The 19077-nt window shown below is 39.2% G+C and overlaps 1 protein-coding gene across 5 annotated transcripts; it reads left to right on the top strand.

Moving 5' to 3' along the window:
• Positions 1-7537: 7537 nt before the first annotated feature.
• Positions 7538-16279, top strand: ACP5 (acid phosphatase 5, tartrate resistant). Of its 5 annotated transcripts, XM_074203481.1 has the most exons (6): positions 7821-7914; positions 9553-9643; positions 10387-10650; positions 11627-11754; positions 14535-14880; positions 15521-16279. In XM_074203481.1, exons 3-6 carry the CDS (start codon positions 10387-10389, stop codon positions 15761-15763), a joined length of 981 nt encoding a protein of 326 aa, XP_074059582.1. In that variant the 5' UTR covers positions 7821-7914; positions 9553-9643; the 3' UTR covers positions 15764-16279. The 5 variants fall into 5 exon arrangements, with proteins under 5 accessions (XP_074059586.1, XP_074059587.1, XP_074059582.1 ...); XM_074203485.1 differs by lacking the exons at positions 7821-7914; positions 9553-9643 and adding an exon at positions 7538-7593; XM_074203486.1 differs by lacking the exons at positions 7821-7914; positions 9553-9643 and adding an exon at positions 7630-7757.
• The last annotated feature ends 2798 nt before the right edge of the window (positions 16280-19077 follow it).

Here is a 19077-nt window from a genome sequence, read left to right as displayed (position 1 = left end):
CCAGCTGTCCTGACACTTTCTTGCCACTGGATCCATGAATCTGTCAACTCTGTTCAACTCTGCTTCACTTAAATTCAACTCACTCACAAGTCAAACCATGCTGAAAATAAAGGACAAACAAGAAGTATTCCAGTTCCTATATCCTTTTATCCCTCCTCAAATCTCCCATGGCTCTCCCTCCCTCCATTTCCTCAGTTAAAAACCTTGCCTGATTTTACAGAAAAAACATGAGGCCATTCTTCGAATGATCTGTGAATTAGGAACTCCCTCTTCTCCCTTCTCCCTCATCTCCTGTCACTCCTATGCCTCCTGCTAGAATCTCCTTCACTTGTGCTTCACATGAAGTGACCTTATTCATTATCAGTTAACTCCTCTACTTGTTCAAGTGATCTCATTCTATTCCATATCCTCCAGCAGATTTCAATCCCCCCTGCTTCCTGTCATCCCTATTGTAGCACTTATTTTCAGTCTCTGTCTACAGGCTCATTTCCAACTGTCTACAAATATACATATGTCTCCCCCACTCTGAAAAGCCCTATCCTCTCTGTTATTCTATATCTCTTCTTCTTTTGGTAGCTAAACTCCTTGAAAAATAATCTATAATACCACCTCTTCTCCTTTCATTTCTTAACCCCTCTGACCTTATCACTTCATCAAAATGACTGCAAAATTACTAATTTCTTAGTTGCCAAATCCAATGACCTTTTCTCAATTCTCATTCTTCTGAAGCCTTTGTCACTGAAAATCATTCTATCTCTTCCTTGATACTCTCTTCTTTCTAGGTGTTTTTTTCCTGTTGTCTCTTATCTTATATACAACTTGCTGTGTAAATGTATGCGTATTTCCCTGAAAATAAGACTGGGTCTTAGAGTAATTTTTGCTCCAAAAGTCACAATAGAGCTTATTCTCAGGGGATGTTTGGAGATAGGCAGTCATTCTTGTGGGAATCATTATATGATCTATTCTTCTTTCTGCAAGGAAGTTCTTCATGTCTTTAATGTAGTGAGTGGTGGCAGACCTCTGGTCACCTTACAAAACAAATGACAGCATTAAATTGACCACTTCCTTGTAACTGCTTGAGTGCATCAAGCTTTTTTGGTTTCAAAAACATAAATGCCTGAAACCATTCAATCCTATCTTTCTAGCTCTTAATGATGATTAGAGGTAGGGCTTTCTTTCCATCCAGAAATTATCAAACATGCATGTTCTTCAGTCATTCTGCAATAATTTTCAAGTGCATCTGTTTATCTCTCATCCAAAGGCATCTGCTCAGGTGTTTACAAATATTGAATTATAATTTATATTATCATTTATTTTTAGTATTAATGTCAACAATATAATTTAATGTTAACATAACTGTCTTAAGTTAAAGATGAAATAAAAAGTTACTTTATCCATGAAGTTTTATTCTCTAGGATCTTACTAAACCCATGGGTGGATGGTATCCTTATAGATACCAACTCAGAGCTTAATGGGGAAACAATATTTATAGAAAACGTACAAAGGATCATAAAATTTTGGTGGCCAACCAATTAGTTATACATTAATACATAAGTCTGTCATTGATAACTTTATGATTCTCTAATCCATCCATAAGGTCTGTTCTGTCAGACCTAACAAAGATTCAACTAGCAACAAGACTACTGTTTCCTCTTCTGACTTGATATTTTATGTTATTATTAGATATAATATAGACATATAAAACATTGGGATTTCTCCCTTTCCAAAGTGTCATAAGTTTCAGAATTTATTCAGTCTCTTATAGAGATAACCATACTACTTTCCTACCTTGTCAGAATGGCCTTTACCCTGTTTACACAATCAGAAAATTCAAACTTCCAGATGCAATTAGAGAGGGACTAGGCTGTGTCACACATACAGAGCCAGTCTTCAGATTTATAATTGGAGAGACATAAGCCTTGAGGAAGGCAAAGGCTAACATTCAGACTAACAAACCCCAATTAGATGCTAATAAGCCAAGTTTTGATCAGAACTATAGAATTAAAGGTATAAGACTTAGACATTATTTATATTTAATTACATATTAATATTATTTTATAATTCAATACATCTATTGTGTGTTGCAATGGATGTACTAAATGCATCTGTTTGGCTGATAATCTTAACTAAAGTTTATTTGGGGAGTTAGGGCTGATATTACAAACATCCTAAAAAAATCATGCTAGAACTAGGGCTTATTTTCCATGGAAACACAGGTATTTATTTTTATGTTGTCTCCCCTATTTGATGGTGAGTTCCTGGAGGACAGGAATAGTCTTTTGCCCCAAAGCTTAGCACAGTGCCTGGCACATAGTAGACCAAGTAAATGATTTATTGATTGTTTGATAAATAACTCCCATATCTGTATCTCCAACCTCTTCTCCCTCCTGAATTCTAATCCTGTAATCAACCACCTCCGAAAAATCTCCACTCCTATAGTACTTCAAACTCAACATGTCCACAAAAATATGTTCTTCCCTTCTAAACTCAAATTTCTAAGTCTTCAAAAACTCTTGTTTCCTAGCAGACTTTTCCAGTCATCCAAGTTTTGAAGCATCCTGATCAAGTCATTTCCCCTCATTCCTCAGATGAAATCAATCACCTGGTCTTGTGGATTCTACTAAAACATTTTTCATCAGTTTTTCACTTGCTCAGCCAGCCTAGATCACCTTTAATTCAGGCTCTTGTCTTCATTAGCCTTCCTGCTTCAGGACTCCCTATTCTCTAATCCAGCCTTCATCTCACCAAAAATTAGTTTCCCATCACCAGTCTGGTCATGTCACTCCTCTTTTCAAAAAATCTTCAGTGGTTCCCTATTACCTCTAGGATAAAATGGCCACTTCTTAGCTTGGTATTCAGAGCCATTCATAGTGAGTGTTAATCTACCTTTCCAGATTTATTTCACAGTACTCCCTTTCACTGAATCTATATTCTTGTTGAATTGGTTTATCTGCAGTTCTCTTAACAGGGCATTCCATTCTCTGCCTACAATGTGGCATAATTTGTTCCTCAAGCCTGGAATGCACTCCCTCTTTCCTCCTCAGTTCTATTGACAAATGTATTAAATAAGAGCTGAGGATAAAAAGTCTCTGCCCTTAAGAATCTTTCTTTTATAGGAGATACATACATAGGTCAATACTATTTATGCATAAAAATGATGCCCTATAATTTTGCTGGGGAAGGCACTAGCATAATCAGGAGAGGCTTGTTAAAGGTAAGTGTTACCTGACAAGAGATGAGAAGGTGACAAGGGAAACTATGAGGAGACAAGGCATGGCAGTCCTGGAGGATGGCTAGTGCCACACATGGAGAGGGGAGGAGTGGATAGCCTCTTGAGATTTCTTGAGGCAGAAGGTGTTTAATGAATGAAAAGAATTCATTAAGCCCTTCTAACCTAACAGTACTAAAAGGTGAGCAAACAAATAGGAAAGTGAAGCTTTCTAATAAGGATAGACCAAACATAGGGAAAGGTGATTTGGAAGGGAAGTGGTTGGAGGTTTACAGGGAGGGCAAATTGTTCTTTTGAAAAGTGAAAACAAAGGGACAGCTAGGTGGCACAGTGGATAGAGCACAGGCCCTGGAGTCAAGAGGACCTAAGTTCAAATATGACCTTAGATACTTAAAATTACCTAGCTGTGTGGTCTTGGGCAAGCCACTTAACCCCATTGCCTTGCAAAAAAAAAAAATTAAATTAAATTAAAAGAAAGTCAAAACAAGTCAGAACAAGAGTGGTACAGATTTGATAACTGAGCAAGAGGTCAAATTCAGGGCTTCTGGCAGAACCGTCAGATTAACTTTCCCCTTTGGTTGATTGATCCTCTGGTTGGTCCAGTATGGAAGTGTTTTTCCTAAGAAGGAAGGCAAAGGAAGGAAAGCAGACACTAGATAAGGTGGGAAATAAAGTTGGATTTGGTGGTCTTCGAGAAGGAGAAGCTTGGGCTGCTAGGTGGTGTAGTGGGTAAAGCACCGGCCTTGGAGTCAGGAGTACCTGGGTTCAAATCCGGTCTCAGACACTTAATAAATACCTAGCTGTGTGGCCTTGGGCAAGCCACTTAACCCCATTTGCCTTGCAAAAATCTTAAAAAAAAAAAAAAAAAAAAGAAGCTGGTCAGCCACCATTGGAACTGTCCTAGAAAAACTGGAAAATGCTTGACTTCAGGCAATAGGTCCTAATACGTTTACATTTGAATTGCTGGGGTCATGCTTAAGCAATCCTTCAGCTAACCTGCCAAATCAGTTACCAAGCATTTATCAAACCCCTACTTGATTCCAGGCACTGTGCTGTGAGCCAGGGATTCAAAACAGAGGCACAAGGTAGCAGCTGCCCTCAAGAAGTCAGCTTGTAACTAGCTTGAGATCTTAAATCAAATGAAATGAAAGGCACTTCCAAGTCCATCTGATTTATCCCCCTCATTTATTAGAGGAGGAACTGAATTCCAGGGAGGTTTGGTAGATTGCCCGAGGTCACACAGCTGGGTGAGCATCAGGGGCAGGTGCTGATGCCCTTCTGAATTGTGTTCCTTGTACTGCCATGTCTCCTTCCTTCTGGAGGTACAGTTTTTGCCTTAATGTGCTCCTGAGATGGATTTTACAAAAAAATCAGAATTTGCCAAAAGTACAGATTTTTTTCTAAAGCAACTCTCTCCCAAATAAGTACTCATAAAACCAGAATTTTTTTTTTTTTAGTCTTTGTGAACAAAGCTTACCCAAGTTAGTGTTGTTTGGTAAGATTAACCATTCTAGGAACTACACTATCTAATTTTCTAAGTAGGATGAACTTTCTGTCCATGTTGCAAGCAGAAAATAAAAGTATTTATTTTAAAAATAAAAAAAAAATTTTAAAAAAAGGAACTGTCCTAGAAAGAATGCCTTCCAACATCCTTTGGCAGTTCTAAGTCCACTTCCTTAGCAAATTGGATGTATTTTCATTTGCTAAAATCCTTTTTATAATGAACCTACTGCTCTATAAGTGGTCTGATCACAAGGGGTCTATTACCTCCCCTGATCTAGTGATAATAGACATGTCCAATCTGGTGGAGGCAGTTGGATAGCCCAGAGGATAGAGTGCTAAACCTGGAGACAGTGAGTTGTAGTTCAATGTAGTTGACTTTTCTAGAAAAGATTAGTCTTTCTGATTCTAAGTCCAGTGCTCTATCCACTGACCCACATAGTTGTCCATGGGTCAAGAAAACCTGAATTCACATGCAGCTTCAGATACCTACTAGTTCTGTGACCCTGAGTATTTATTCAGGACCATACAGTACTCAGGAAGTAAATCTTAATTTGTACTCACTTAATCTCTGTTTGCCTTAAACTACTAGAGAAGGAAATAGCAAACCACTTCAGTTTCTTTGCCCAGAAACTCCACGGACCATATTGGTATGCTATGGTCCAATGGGGTCATAAAGGGTCAGACATGACAATAATAAATCTGGTGAGAAGAGGACTCATAGTAAGATTATTCCCAGAGGGAAACACCAGATAAAAAAATCCCTAATGCTTAATCATCTTTGGCCTTATCTCTTAACACTTCATCCTAAAAAAGTTTCTATATATTTCCTGATCAAAAATTGATTTCTCATTAAGTTTTATAAATTTAAATGTTAACCTCTGCCTTTTTCAAGGTCTGTGTCTCTCCAATTACTTATCTGAAGACTCTGCATGAATTTACCCTGGTCCCCCTCTAACTGCATCTACAAGTTGGCTTTCCCATTTGTGTCAATAATTAGACAAGACCCAAATAAATTGTTACATTTTGGAAAGGGAGAAATCTCAATGTTTTAAATGTCTATAATGTCTGTATAGACTTGATAGAAAATATCAAGTCATATAAGGAGACACTATCCCTAATGCTAACTGAATCTCTGACAATTCTGATATAGAACAGACCTTATGGATGGGTAAGAGGATCACAATGACACCTTTATGCACTATTATGTTACCTGATTGGTTGGCTGACAAAAGTTTGATCCTATGTGTTTTCTATGAATACTCTTCTCTTATGCTCTTGGCAGATATCTCTATGTTCTCCACCTATAGATTTCTGGGTAAATCTTAGAGAATAAACTTCATGTATAACAACTTTTGATTTCATTTTTAGCCTAAAATAATGACAATCTCAATTAGTTACCCTGCACCTTTGCTCTGGCTTGCCCAGAAAACAATCACCTTCATTCTCCCTCCCTCCTCAGAAGTCCCACAGTCTTAAATCTTACCTTAATCCATCTAAATTCTAGACCAGGATAGTTCCTTCTGACTCTTAGCCTAAATTATTGTGATAGGACTGGGCTAGAAAAAGCAAAATTCAGCACAGTTAAGAATCAAGAAAAGGCTTAAAGGAAAGTGCACTGGACCCAGTAGTGTCTAAAGACCTGGGTTCTAATCCCAACTCTGTCTTATTTCTCTTCCTATTTAAAAGGGAATTGAACTTTATTTCTTGTTAACTACAGTTGGGACAGACAGTGGATAGGTGGACATTGTGGAGATTGTCCCTAAAAGATCCCCATCTTGCCTGAACTTCCTGCCTTATTACATTTAAAAGCCTGGGCACATGTTGTTTGTCCTTTGTTCTGGAAGAGGACCATAGCATCAGGTGATGCCATGTTTTCCAAGTTAATTGGATTTAAGTGAGGGAGGAGAGGGTTGTTGTACAAAGTTATTAGACTCATTTTCTCCTCTGGAGCCACATGAATCAGTGGTCAGATATAGTAGAAAGACTGGAGATGACCCTGTGGGAAACCTTGGCCTTTTTAAGCTAAGGTTTTTAACAGACCTCAGTTTGACTGAGGTAATGCCACTCAATGATTAAGGTTGCATAAGAGAGAGATGAGGCAAAGAGGTCAAGAATGACCACTTTTACCAAGCTTAAAAATGAAAAATCTAACTGGGAGGGGAAGATCCTCAGGGTTTCTGGCCAAAATAGGAATAATGGTTATCTACTTTCACTCTGAACCAATCAAGACCCAAACAATGGCCTAGTGGAGCTTAGACTGGAACCTACTGTTGGTCTATCAATGAAAGTCGAGTGATTTGGGTTTAAGACGTGACCCTTAAGAATTCTACTGATATACCACAAAATAGCTGGCCTGGTGAGGTTTCAGCTATCAAAATTTACATTTCTTTTGGGCAAAGCATTGTAGATGAGGGTGGATACCCCATGTGGACAGATGAAAGGGAAAGGAAAAGAAGGAAAGGAATAAAGAAAAAGGAAGCAAGGAAGGAAAAGAATCGTTGTAGCTTAACTGGAGTTACCTTGAATGGTTGTAAGGGTTGGGAACAATGATCGGGGACTCACCCTGGCTGGGTTTTTTTCTTCTTTTGGCATTCTATTCCTCTCCCATGGAGCAATATAAGTAGTTAGCATTAAGCTCAGATAAGGACCTTCAAGATCTGAGAGGCCTCTCTTGACTACTTTTTCTTCCATGCTCAGCTGTTCTTGGAGTCAGTGTTTTCTTCACAAACAAGGGAAAGAGCAGTGGGCTTTTTTTTTTCTTAAGAAAAAGGCCCCTTAACTTCCGCCAGACCCAGCCCTACTCTTCTTCAAGCCTGGGCCATTAACTTCCTTTAGCTCCGCCCCTCCTCCCACTGATTACCGTGAGTACCTTGTTTTTTAACCTTTCCTCCGATTCAGAAAGTAAAACTATTAGCTTTTCGCTGCTACTCCTAGGGTCCCAGTTTGCCTTGATGTTATGCCCCAATTTGGAGGTGACTTTCAACAGTTTGTAGGCTTTGGGCAACAGATTTCTTCAAGTTCGCAGGTGGACTCCACTGCCAGCACCCTTGGCTCCCGACTGTAGATGAGTCTCCCAGCCTTATGGCCTGCCTAATGCAGGCACCGCCTCCCTCTTTTACCAAGATCAACAGGGAAGAGGCCATAGGTATGACTTCACAAGTCCTGGAGACTAGGAGAGCTGGGTAAGGTTTTTAATACTGAAGGGAAAGAGCTGGAAACAGAGGAAGGGGAGGGAACAGGACCACTGAGGGCTACCTTTTTTTTTTTAACTCAGAAAAGTTCCCATAGTCCCTGATATATATTTTGTCATCTTCCTTTGCTCCCCTTCCCCTCTCCATGAAGGAGGGGAATGTGGGGAAAATGAACTCCTATGGTTAATTAGGCACCTGGGGCAAATTTCAACCCATCCTTCAAAGCAACCTCTTTATTTTATCTCTAATTCTAGTTCTCTAGAGCAACTAGGTGATGAAGGAGTGTGTTGGGCTTAAGAAGAGCTGAGTTCAAATTTGCTTAAGATACTAGCTGACTGGGGAAGTCACCTAACCTATCTCATCTCATCTATGAAATGAAAATAGTAATAGCACCCACCTTCCAAGGTTGTAAGGATCACAGGACCTGCTGTATAGTAAACACTATACAAATATTAGCTATTATTACTATTAGCTGAATATGTTTGTCTTTCATACTTGAAGACCATGACATTAGGGAAGGTGGTGCCATGACAAGCACATGAATTAGATTTGAGGGAGGGGATGCTGTGCTAAGTCATCAACCTTTCTCCTCCAGAATCATCTGTGTCCATTGGATCAGAATGACTGGAGTTGATCCTGGAGGTGAACAATCAGAGCTTAGTGACTTGCCCAAAGTCATACAGCTAGTACTGTCAAGTATCTGAGGTCAGATTCTAACTCCTGTCATCCTGACTCCAAGGCTAGTGTTCTTATTAGCTATTAGCAGCCTGGAACACAGCTTTCCTTGGCAGGACCCTATGACCCTAATTAATGAGCTGGCTCACTCATTCACCAGTGTGAATAGATTGGGCCTGACCAAGAGGGAGAAATTCTAGTTACTTCACTTCAGTTCCAAAAATTCCCAAGCCCTGAGCCCTGTTCAGTCTCTTCAAAAATGGATTAGAATCTTTAAGGAGGCATTTTCATGCCTCCTCACCTCTTTATGTAGGATATACTGCCCATACTGACTTCCTCAGGAGAAGCCATGACCATTATCTCTTGGTGTCTCCTGAATGCATTATACCTCTTCCTCCAATCTTTGGGATGCTCCAGCAGCCAGTGTGAAACACAAGTTCACAGAAGGCCCAGAAAAATGTGGTGGGACAGGCAATATTGGAAACTCTGAAATGTCATGGGTTGGTTAGTCATATTTTGAGACTGAGGTTGACAGGTGGTAACAAGCAGATGTGGGTTTTCTATGGGTACAATTTTCTTTCCATAGAAGATAATGTGTATGAACAGAAGAGCAGAGATAGAGGGTTGGAATTACATGTCTAGCAGACAGATCTATAAATTTCTAAGAGGGGCTCATCCACACTAAGATATTGAGGGATCAGGCATAGACTGAGATAGGAGTAAAGAAAAGTTGACATGCTGATTTGGGAACTGGCAGGTCCTCTCCACCCCCAGCCAGGACTGCTGATCTGTCTCTTTGGGGAAATATGACTGCTCAAGCCCATGGAGACTCACATGATCCAAAGGGAGGTGATCCTGGGTCATTCAGTGGAGAGGCTTCATCATCCCCATTATGATCAGCTTACCAGCCCTAATCTAAGTCCCTCCCTGGTTCCTGCTTCCTCCCTCCCACAGAATAAAACCATAGGGAGCTAGAGTTCCTGAAGCCATCTGCAGCTTGCCTACCGAGGCTCAAGGGACCAGGCTGATTGGGGGACTGCCCAGAGTGAGTGAATATCTTTTCTAAACCTTTTCCACTGCCAGGACTCTGATTTTCTTGTTTCCTGCTACTACACTAGGGGAGAAACAACTAGGTAAAGTCAAGCTCTCCTTTTCAAGACACAAATATTTTGGTGTTCAAAGCTGGGCCAAGACAGGATTGTGGGTCAAACATAGGACCTTTTCTATTTTCACTTGCTTTCTCCCCATGCTGGGGTTGCAAAAGGGAAAGATGAGAGAAACTCCTACAGCTGATTGGGCATTCTGGATGAACTTCAACACACCTCCCAAGCTAACCCCTCCCCACTATCTTTAACTCTAGCAACCTGGGAACTAGGTCAGCACTGTAGGGTTCTTCCTACTTCTTCTAGAAGCAGGAAGAAAATGTGTGTACGTGATCATGTACATGCATGTACAACATACCTAGAGAGCTCACAAATAAAATAGGAGGCTGTCCTCTCTGGTTTTCAGTTTCCTCCTCACCATACCTGCTCATCTGCCATTTCCTTTATCCATCTTTTCTTCCTCTCTCCTTTGCCCTTGATTACCTCCCAACTATCCCCTTTTCAGAAATTCTTACAGTGAGTTCTTTGTCCCAGCACAGATTACACAGACATACAGGTGGCGTAAGGGTCAAAAATAGATCCCAGATAAGGTTGACACACTTAAGCTGTGCAAGAGGGAAAAAGAATCAGCTCCCTTTTAATGTCCATTCTTTCATTCTGAGATCTATACCTCTCATTCCTGCAGATGGAGATAACAGTATTATTAGCCCTCTTCCTGCAAGGGGCCCTAACTCTCTCACTGGAAGACAATTCAGTTCCCACCTTGCGCTTTGTGGCTGTGGGGGACTGGGGAGGGGTCCCTAATGCCCCATTCTACACAGCTCGAGAGATGGCAAATGCAAAGGAAATTGGGAGGACTGTGGATACCCTGGGAGCCAACTTCATCTTATCCCTTGGAGACAACTTCTATTTCAACGGAGTTCAGGATGCTGAGGATAAAAGATTCCAGGTGCTCCCTTTTTTATGGTTTCTCATAGACCCCTATTCTGAAAGTCCCTTATTTGAGGCCTTCTCTCTTTTCTAAGCACTTTGCTTAAATTCTTTTACTTGTCCCCGAAAACCACTAGGAAAACAGTAATATAAAGTGAAGAATTCCAAGTCAAGAGACTTGGGTTTGAACCTCAATAGTAAATTTTCTCTGTGACTGGAGCAAGTCACTCTTTCTGAGCCTGTTACCTCCATCTGTCAACTCAAAGGGTGAAAATTTATAGTCACTCAGGCCCCTTTTTTTACTCTAAAGTCCAATTATTACCTCCTTTTCTAGAGTTTTACAGAATCTCAAAAGGGAAGAAACTTACAAAGTCATCTATTCCAACCCACTCAGGACTTCCTTCTACCATATCCCTGTTAACTGGTCTTCCAACCTCTGCTCAAAATAAAGATCCCATTACAACCCAGGGCAACTGGGAGAGTTCTTATGTCCTTCTTGGAAGCACATTAGAAAAAGAGCTGCTGGGGCGGCTAGGTGGTGTAGTGGATAAAGCACTGGCCTTGGAGTCAGGAGTACCTGGGTTCAAATCTGGTCTCAGACACTTAATAATTACCTAGCTGTGTGACCTTGGGCAAGCCACTTAACCCCGTTTGCCTTGCAAAAACCTTAAAAAAAAAGAGCTGCTATCTTGTTAGGAGATGCTTAACTGAAGAGATATTTATCACTCAGTTGGCTACTTCAGAGAGAGTCAGTTGAGCACTTCTATGGGAGTCTAGACACAGTCTCTATACCCTTATCCCCTATTCCAGGAAGCAGTAACAATGTCCAACAATGTAGGAGTTTGCCTTTATCTTAGGTGTATATCTCACTGTGGACTGCTTTGAATAAAAATGAACTCATACCAGAACTTTGCTATGAGACATGAAGCACCTTACAATTAATGCCCACCCCCTGTTTCTCCAGCTCAGTTTCCATACTCCTTTTCTCTCCACAGGAAACCTTTGAGGAAGTTTTCACAGCCCCCTCCCTTCAAAACATTCCCTGGTATGTGCTAGCTGGCAACCATGATCACCTAGGAAATGTTTCAGCCCAGATTGCTTACTCCAAAGTCTCCAAGCGCTGGTGAGTAGTGAGCCTCCCTAAGAACCCTACAGTTTGGGATGGAATGGGGAAACTTTCATCTCCTTCACCTTTAGCCAATCATTGGGTTCAGAAACATCTGGGTTCTTCTCCCTCCACCCATTAATTGTAATGACATCATCTACACGTCCCACTCTATTCCTTCCTTCACGTAATCTCAGTGAACCATTTCTTATAAGGATTATAATAGAAGAAGAGTTCAGCACAGATAATCATGTAAAAAAAATCTATGGTCCACACTCATATCCCCCCCACTTCTGCAGAGAGCAGAAAGAAGGTTCTTAGGTCAGAGCTTGGTCATTTACAATATTTAGTTTTGTTTTATTGTGGTTCCTTCTTTCATATTGTTTTAGTCACTGTGTCTATTGTTTTCCTGGTTGTTTACTTCATTTAGCATCAATAGTTCACAGAGGTCTTTCTGTGCTTCCCTGAATTCATCAGGTCTTAACAGCACAATACTAATCCATTACATTTATGTTACCATAGTTTCATAGGATTGCATATCTAGAGCTGGGTCCTTAAGCTATCTAGTCTAGCCCCTCATTTTCCAATGAGGAAACCAAAGCCTAGAGAAGGTAAGTGACTTGCCCCAAATGATTCAAGATTTGTTTAGCTACTCTCCAGTTGATGGGCATCTACTTTGTTTTGAACTGTTAGATAAAAAAGTGCTGCAGTAGGTTTTAGTCATTTCTGCCTCTCCATGACCTGATTTGGGGTTTTCTTAACAAATGTACCAGGAGTGGCTTGCCATTTACTTCTCCATCTCAACTGAAGCAAATAGGGTTAAGTGATTTGCCCAATATTGGACAACTAATAATTGTCAGATTGAATTTTGTACTCAGGCAGAAGAGCCTTTCTAATTCTAGGCTTTGTCATTCTATCCACTGTACCATCTAGCTGCTTATGAGGCCTTTTTGTCATTGATCTCTTTAGGATATATGCCTGGCAGGAAAATCTCTGGGTCAGAGGCTATAAACATTCCTCATAATCCAAAATTTAGGAATATATCATTTAGGTACTCCTCAAATAATTCGAAATTGCCTTTCTGAATGACTGGATCAAGTCACAACTCCTCTGTCACTGCATTAGTACACTTGTCTTTCTGTGACCTCTCCAAATGCTTACTGTTCCCTTTATTTGACATCTTTGCCAAATTGCTGGGTATGAGATGAAATCTCAGATATGTTTTGATTTTCAGCTCTCTGGAGATGGGCAGTGCTGCATGGTAGGAAGACCTAGTTTTATATTCCACCTCTGACACATACTGTCTATGGTTCTTGTCAAGTCACACAATCTTTCAGTGTTCTAAACCGTTCCCCAAGATGAGAAAGTGCTAACATGTATTGGTAAAGGGAATTTTCTTACCTAGGAGAATTCTCTATAGCAATGAAATTGCAGGTCTAGTCCAAATCCCCTCTCTTATTAGTGATTTGGAGCATTCTTTTATATGATTGTTAATAATTTACTATTTTTCTTTTGTGAACTGTTTTATTCATATCCTTCGACCTGTATCTCCATTAGGAAATGACTTTTTTTTGTCTTATGTATTTCTGTGAGTTGTCTAGATAGCTTTCATATCACCCTTACCAAAGATATTTGAAAGATTTTCCCCAGTTGATTGCTTCCCTTATTATATATTAGTTATATTAATTTATTCATAAAAATTTAATTTCAGATAGCAGAAATAATCTCTTTTGTAATCACTTGTATCCTACACTAGCTGTGAAAGGTATATGTACTGCTTTCTTTTTAATGTTTAAATGATGTTATTTTTACTATCCAGATCCCATATCCATGACTTCAAATAAAGTTGCAAGCTACAAAATAAACCCCCCCGCAAATCAACAGCATTTCTATGTGATAACAAAATCTAGGAGGCAATATTAGAACAACTTAAATAATTAAAGTAATATTCAGGACTGTACCAATATAATAAAAATATCAAAGTCATTTTACAGATTTTAGCCTGATAACAATGAAACTACCAATACTTTACAGAGCTTGGCAAAATAATAAGAAATAGAATATCAAAGAAATTAACAAAGAAAGGTAGAAATGAAGGGGGAATAACACTTATAGACCAGTTATAAAACAGCAATCATCAAAAACATCTGGTACTGATCAAAAACTAGAAAAACAGATCAATGGAACATTATAAAGGAAGAACTAGAAAAATTTGTTCAATAAAGGACAAAACATAAGTACCTAGAAAAGAACTCTTGATTTGACAAAAATTAGAAAAGAGTCTGATAGAAATTAAGTTTAGACTAACTTCATATACCATATGTATAATAAATTCAAAATGGAAAGGCAACTTGAATAGCTAAGGTCAAACTTTTGAAAAAAATGAGACCAAAATTGATAGTATACCTGTATACCTTTCACAGCTATAGGTAGCAATGAATTTTTACTAAAACAAGAGATATGGGCAATTATAAAAGTAAAATAATTTCCATTATGTGAAACTGAAAAGTTTTTGTCTTTGTTCCTCTTACTTAGAAAGCCGTATTGTCCACTAGGTCAATATATGATTAGATACTATTGCCCAAAACTATGTCCCAGAGGACTAAATTCATTCAAGTAGTCCATCTTTCTCCTCTCCCCTTCCCTCCACTGAATCCTGCAGTTGCTTAAAGTTTGTAACTTCTAGAGGAGTCCTGCAATCACTACTTTGAGGCTCATACCAGCCAGTAATAAGTTCTGTCCCCAATTTTCACATGTTCCTAGACTGTGCTTATCTAAGAATTACTTCCTCTTTGCAGGAATTTCCCCAGTCCTTATTACCGCCTCAGATTCAAAATCCCCAAAACTAATGTAAGTGTGGCAATTTTTATGCTGGACACTGTGACACTGTGTGGAAATTCAGATGACTTCTTGAGCCAACAGCCTGAGCGACCCAAGGATTTGAAACTGGCACGAAGCCAGCTGTCCTGGCTAAAGAAACAGCTAACCAATGCCAAAGAGGACTACTTACTGGTAGCTGGCCACTACCCCGTGTGGTCAATAGCAGAGCATGGACCTACTCATTGCCTTGTAAAGCACCTACAGCCTCTGCTGGTCAAGTACAAGGTCACCGCTTACCTATGTGGCCATGATCACAACTTGCAGGTAAGGAGGACAGGGGAGGTATGTGAAGCTGAGGGTGTGGAATACCAAAGAAATGGGGCAGTCAATTTTTAACTAGAAGGGCATCAAGAATACTGGACTTGAAATCAGAAAGCCTAGGCTCAAATGATCATTCTAGCACTTACTATCTATGTGACTAATAAGTATCACTTTACTCCTTATGGAAATTCACTTTTTTGAGCTTGTCTCTTCACTTACCTCACAGGGTGGCTAGAATCAAACAACACAATCAATGTAAGGTTCATAACCATGAACCATATCAAATAGTAGGATTATCTACAAATACGTCTTTGAAGCTAACTTGTAGAAAATTTGTATTTTCAAGTAACCAGTCACCTAGCCCCATACTTCTGGGTCTCCAACTATTGTCATTTGTTGTGTACTTGGGGGGATGGAAAATGATTTGTTTCAGCCTAAGCCCTAATTAGGAATGTTAATATGGCTTAGCTCTTTAAAAAGGCCAACAGCAGGGCCTCTGAGATTCTGAGCAGTTCTGTTCACTACAAGAAAGAATTGGTGCCTAGTCTAGTCACTACCTAGACAAAAGAAATGAAAGGTTTGAGGTTTGGGGATAGAAATGTGTTTGCCTGAATGTTCTACTGATACATGTCCTCTTTTCCAGTATCTCAAGGACAAAGATGGCGTGGGATATGTGTTGAGTGGGGCAGGAAACTTCATGGACCCCTCCAAGAAACACCAGCGTAAGGTCCCTGATGGTTACCTGCGTTTTTACTATGGGGCCCGTGATTCCCTAGGTGGCTTCGCCTATGTGGAGATCACCCCCAAGGACATGAGTGTCACTTATATTGAGGCCACAGGCAAATCTCTCTATAAAACAAGTCTGCCACGACGAACTGTGTCCTAGACCCTATCACCTTACATTGTCTAGCATCTTCTCTCATATTTGGAATGTCTTGGGAGATAGTGGGAGCTCATTTCACCCCTCCCTCTTCCCTTTTAACTTCTTCCCTCCCACTTCCCTGGGAATCTAGCACTGCCTAAGCTGGTCTTCCTTGGGGCTAGGAATAGGCAAGAACCTGACTCAACAGCCCTGCTCCCCCAAAGACTATGCCAGTCAGTAGGTAGGATTTGCCTGTTACCTAAAGAAGTAGAGTTCGACTTGTTTAATCTAGGGTGTGAGCACAGGTTTACAAAGAACCTGAAAGGGCTTTTGGTCTAGGAGGCCAAAGCGCAAGACCAATTGATGTGAATCTGCCAGTGTGGATGAAGAACAAGCATTTCTAAAACATAGCTTTCCATTCCTATGTGATTGTTATCACTCCCAGTCCTGATCTTAAGGAGAAATTGGGATAAAGAGAACTTTCTTTCCAAGGAAAGACATTTTCTGTTGCTGCATTTCAATAAAAGAATTGTTACAAAGGCTAAATGTGGGTGCCTCATTTTCTTTCTTAAATTTTATCTTAGGGCTAGTAGATATTGCCAGTTCCTTAAGGTTGGCAGGCATGCTACTCTTGTCCTCAGTATTCTACCCAGCACTATCAGTGTGCTCTTTCTCCTAGTTATTTCCTACTTACTCCTCTATCTATTCCAGACTTAACATCACCAGGATCCTACCTTCTTGTTGAGGGAAAAGTTCCCTGCTGGTGTCTCTATCCCCTTTCACTTGGAGAAACCTGAGTCAGTCCTGAACTAAAGAATATTTTCATTGTTGAGAGGAAAGACTGAGTGGCTCCACACTAGTGGCCTGTTATAAAATACAAGTTAATGACAGAACATTTTAACAGTACTTCACTGAAATGACACTAGGGTACTCATCCTTCAACTGCCACTTTAGTTACTATAGGGCAAATACTATTTTAATAAAGCAACTAAATGAATTTTAAAAATCACTTATTAAAAAAATAAATGAAGCAACTAAATAAGTGCAAAGTATTCACTAATAACAGTGGCATTTTAAGGTTTGCAAAGTACTTTATAAATATCTCATTTTATCCTTAGAACAATTCTATGAGGTAGGTATTATTAATTCCATTTTACAGATGAGGAAACAGCCTGAGAAAGGTTAAGTAATTTGCTCAGGGTCACATAGCTAATGAGTGGCTGAAGCAATATGAGAATTCAGATTTTCCTGACTCTGGGTCTACCCAGGACTCTGTCCACTGAACCACCCAGGATAATCTACTGTTTGAATAAGGACTCACTAATGGGTAAACTGGAAAGCAATTTCAGAAAACTTAGGCTTAGATCAATATCTTACAACATATACTATAATAAGCTCCATATGTAAATATGATCTGTGAAACAAATTAGAGGAAAAATGCAAGGAGATAAGCTTTCACAACAATGGATTGGGGGGGGGGGGCAACTAGGTGGTGCAGTGGATAGAGCACCAGCCCCGAAGTCAGAAGGACCTGAGTTCAAATCCAAACTCAGATACTTAACAATCATTACCTTGCAAAAAAAATGAATGAGAGAAAAATTCTTTGTTTATTGATTTAATAATGGAAAAGACAACATGACTCCAGTTCATAAGGAAAATCTTGGCAGCTTATATGCATTCTTAGTCCTCTATCTCCTAAGAAGCCACAAATTAAAAGTTGTGTTAAGAACACATATTGAGGGAAGAATTCTCAACCAGACAAAGGATATAATCACAAGGTTTGACACAAAATAGTTAACTGAGAAAAAAAAATCTTGGCAGCAAATTTATCGGATAAGAATTCATCGTCAAGATATGGATGGTATTGGGGTGGCTAGGTGACACAATGGATAGAGCACTGGCCCTGGAGTCAGGAGTACCTGAGCTCAAATCGGCCTCAGACACTTAATAATTACCTAGTTGCATGGCCTTGGGCAAACCACTTAACCCCATTTGCCTTGCAAAAAAAAAAACCTAAAAAAAAAAAGATATGGATGGTAGTGATTCAAATATATAAGAAAAGGAACCATTCTCCAACAGAATATAAACTGTTTCATAAAGAAGACATCCAAACTACCAACAACAATATTTTTAGAATGTTTCAAATTAGAGAAATTCAAATCTTAAAAACACTAGATAGGCAAAGATGATAAAAAAAATGGAAAATGATCATTGTTAGAAGGGCTAAAGGAGGAAAAAACAGGAACACTGATAAACTGTTAGAGGAGTTGTTAACTGGTTCAAACATTCTAGAAAGCATTTTGTAACTGCTCCAAAAGTGACTAAATTGTGTATAGACTTTAACCCAGGAATACTTCTACTAGGCTTCTAAACAAAGACAAGAAAGGGATTCATAAGTATAAGAATGTTTAAAGCAACTCTTTGTTATAGCAAATAACTGAAAATAATAATAGCTAGAACTTAAGACAGAAAAAAATATATATATAGTGTGTATATGCACATACATTTTAAAAAGTAAGTTATCTAGTCATTATTTCTTTTACAATTCTCATTTTCTGACTTTGTATATTGAAATTTTCATGCTTGCTGATAATTTCTAGTTCATAATAAAAAATTATAAAGGAATTACTTTAAAATTATATAGAATACACATACATGAATGTGTGTATACATATATATGTATATATTGAATATATTTCCAACAAAGATTTGCATTCTTTCTTCCCACCTCCCCCTCTTCCCCCCCAACAAGACTTGATTGGTTGAGGCCAGCTAGAAAATAATGAAGTGTCTCCCATAGCTGAAATACATTCCCTCCTCTGAATTTCTAGTCTCCTTCAAGGATCAACTCAGGTGTCATTTCCTATGGGAAGCCTTTCCTGATTTCCCCCAATTGTTAATACTTTCTATCTTGAAATTACGTTGTTGCCGTGTTTATACACAGGATCTCTAGCACAATGTAAGATCTTGAAGGCAAGTATCTTTTGTCATCTCTATATTCATAGAACCTAGCATATAATATACACTTAATGATGTTGAAGTTAAAAGATGTGAGACTTTTTATTACATCTGCTTCTTTCATTCTTATTCATGTGTTGCTGAACAAAGCTTTAAAAAATTATTGAGGGGCGGCTAGGTGGCACAGTGGATAGAACGCCGGCCCTGGATTCAGGAGTACCTGAGTTCAAATCTGACCTCAGACACTTAATAATTACCTAGCTGTGTGGCCTTGGGCAAGCCACTTAACCCCATTTGCCTTGCAAAAAGCTAAAAAAATAAAAATTTTAAAAAATTTTAAAAATTATTGAAACTATGGTGACTAGAATAAAGTGACTAGA

This window comes from Macrotis lagotis, chromosome X (assembly GCF_037893015.1).
Source record: "Macrotis lagotis isolate mMagLag1 chromosome X, bilby.v1.9.chrom.fasta, whole genome shotgun sequence".
Taxonomy (NCBI): Eukaryota; Metazoa; Chordata; class Mammalia; order Peramelemorphia; family Peramelidae; genus Macrotis; species Macrotis lagotis.
The sequence above is the reverse complement of the archived record's forward strand: the minus strand, read 5'-3'. Positions and strand labels throughout refer to the sequence as shown.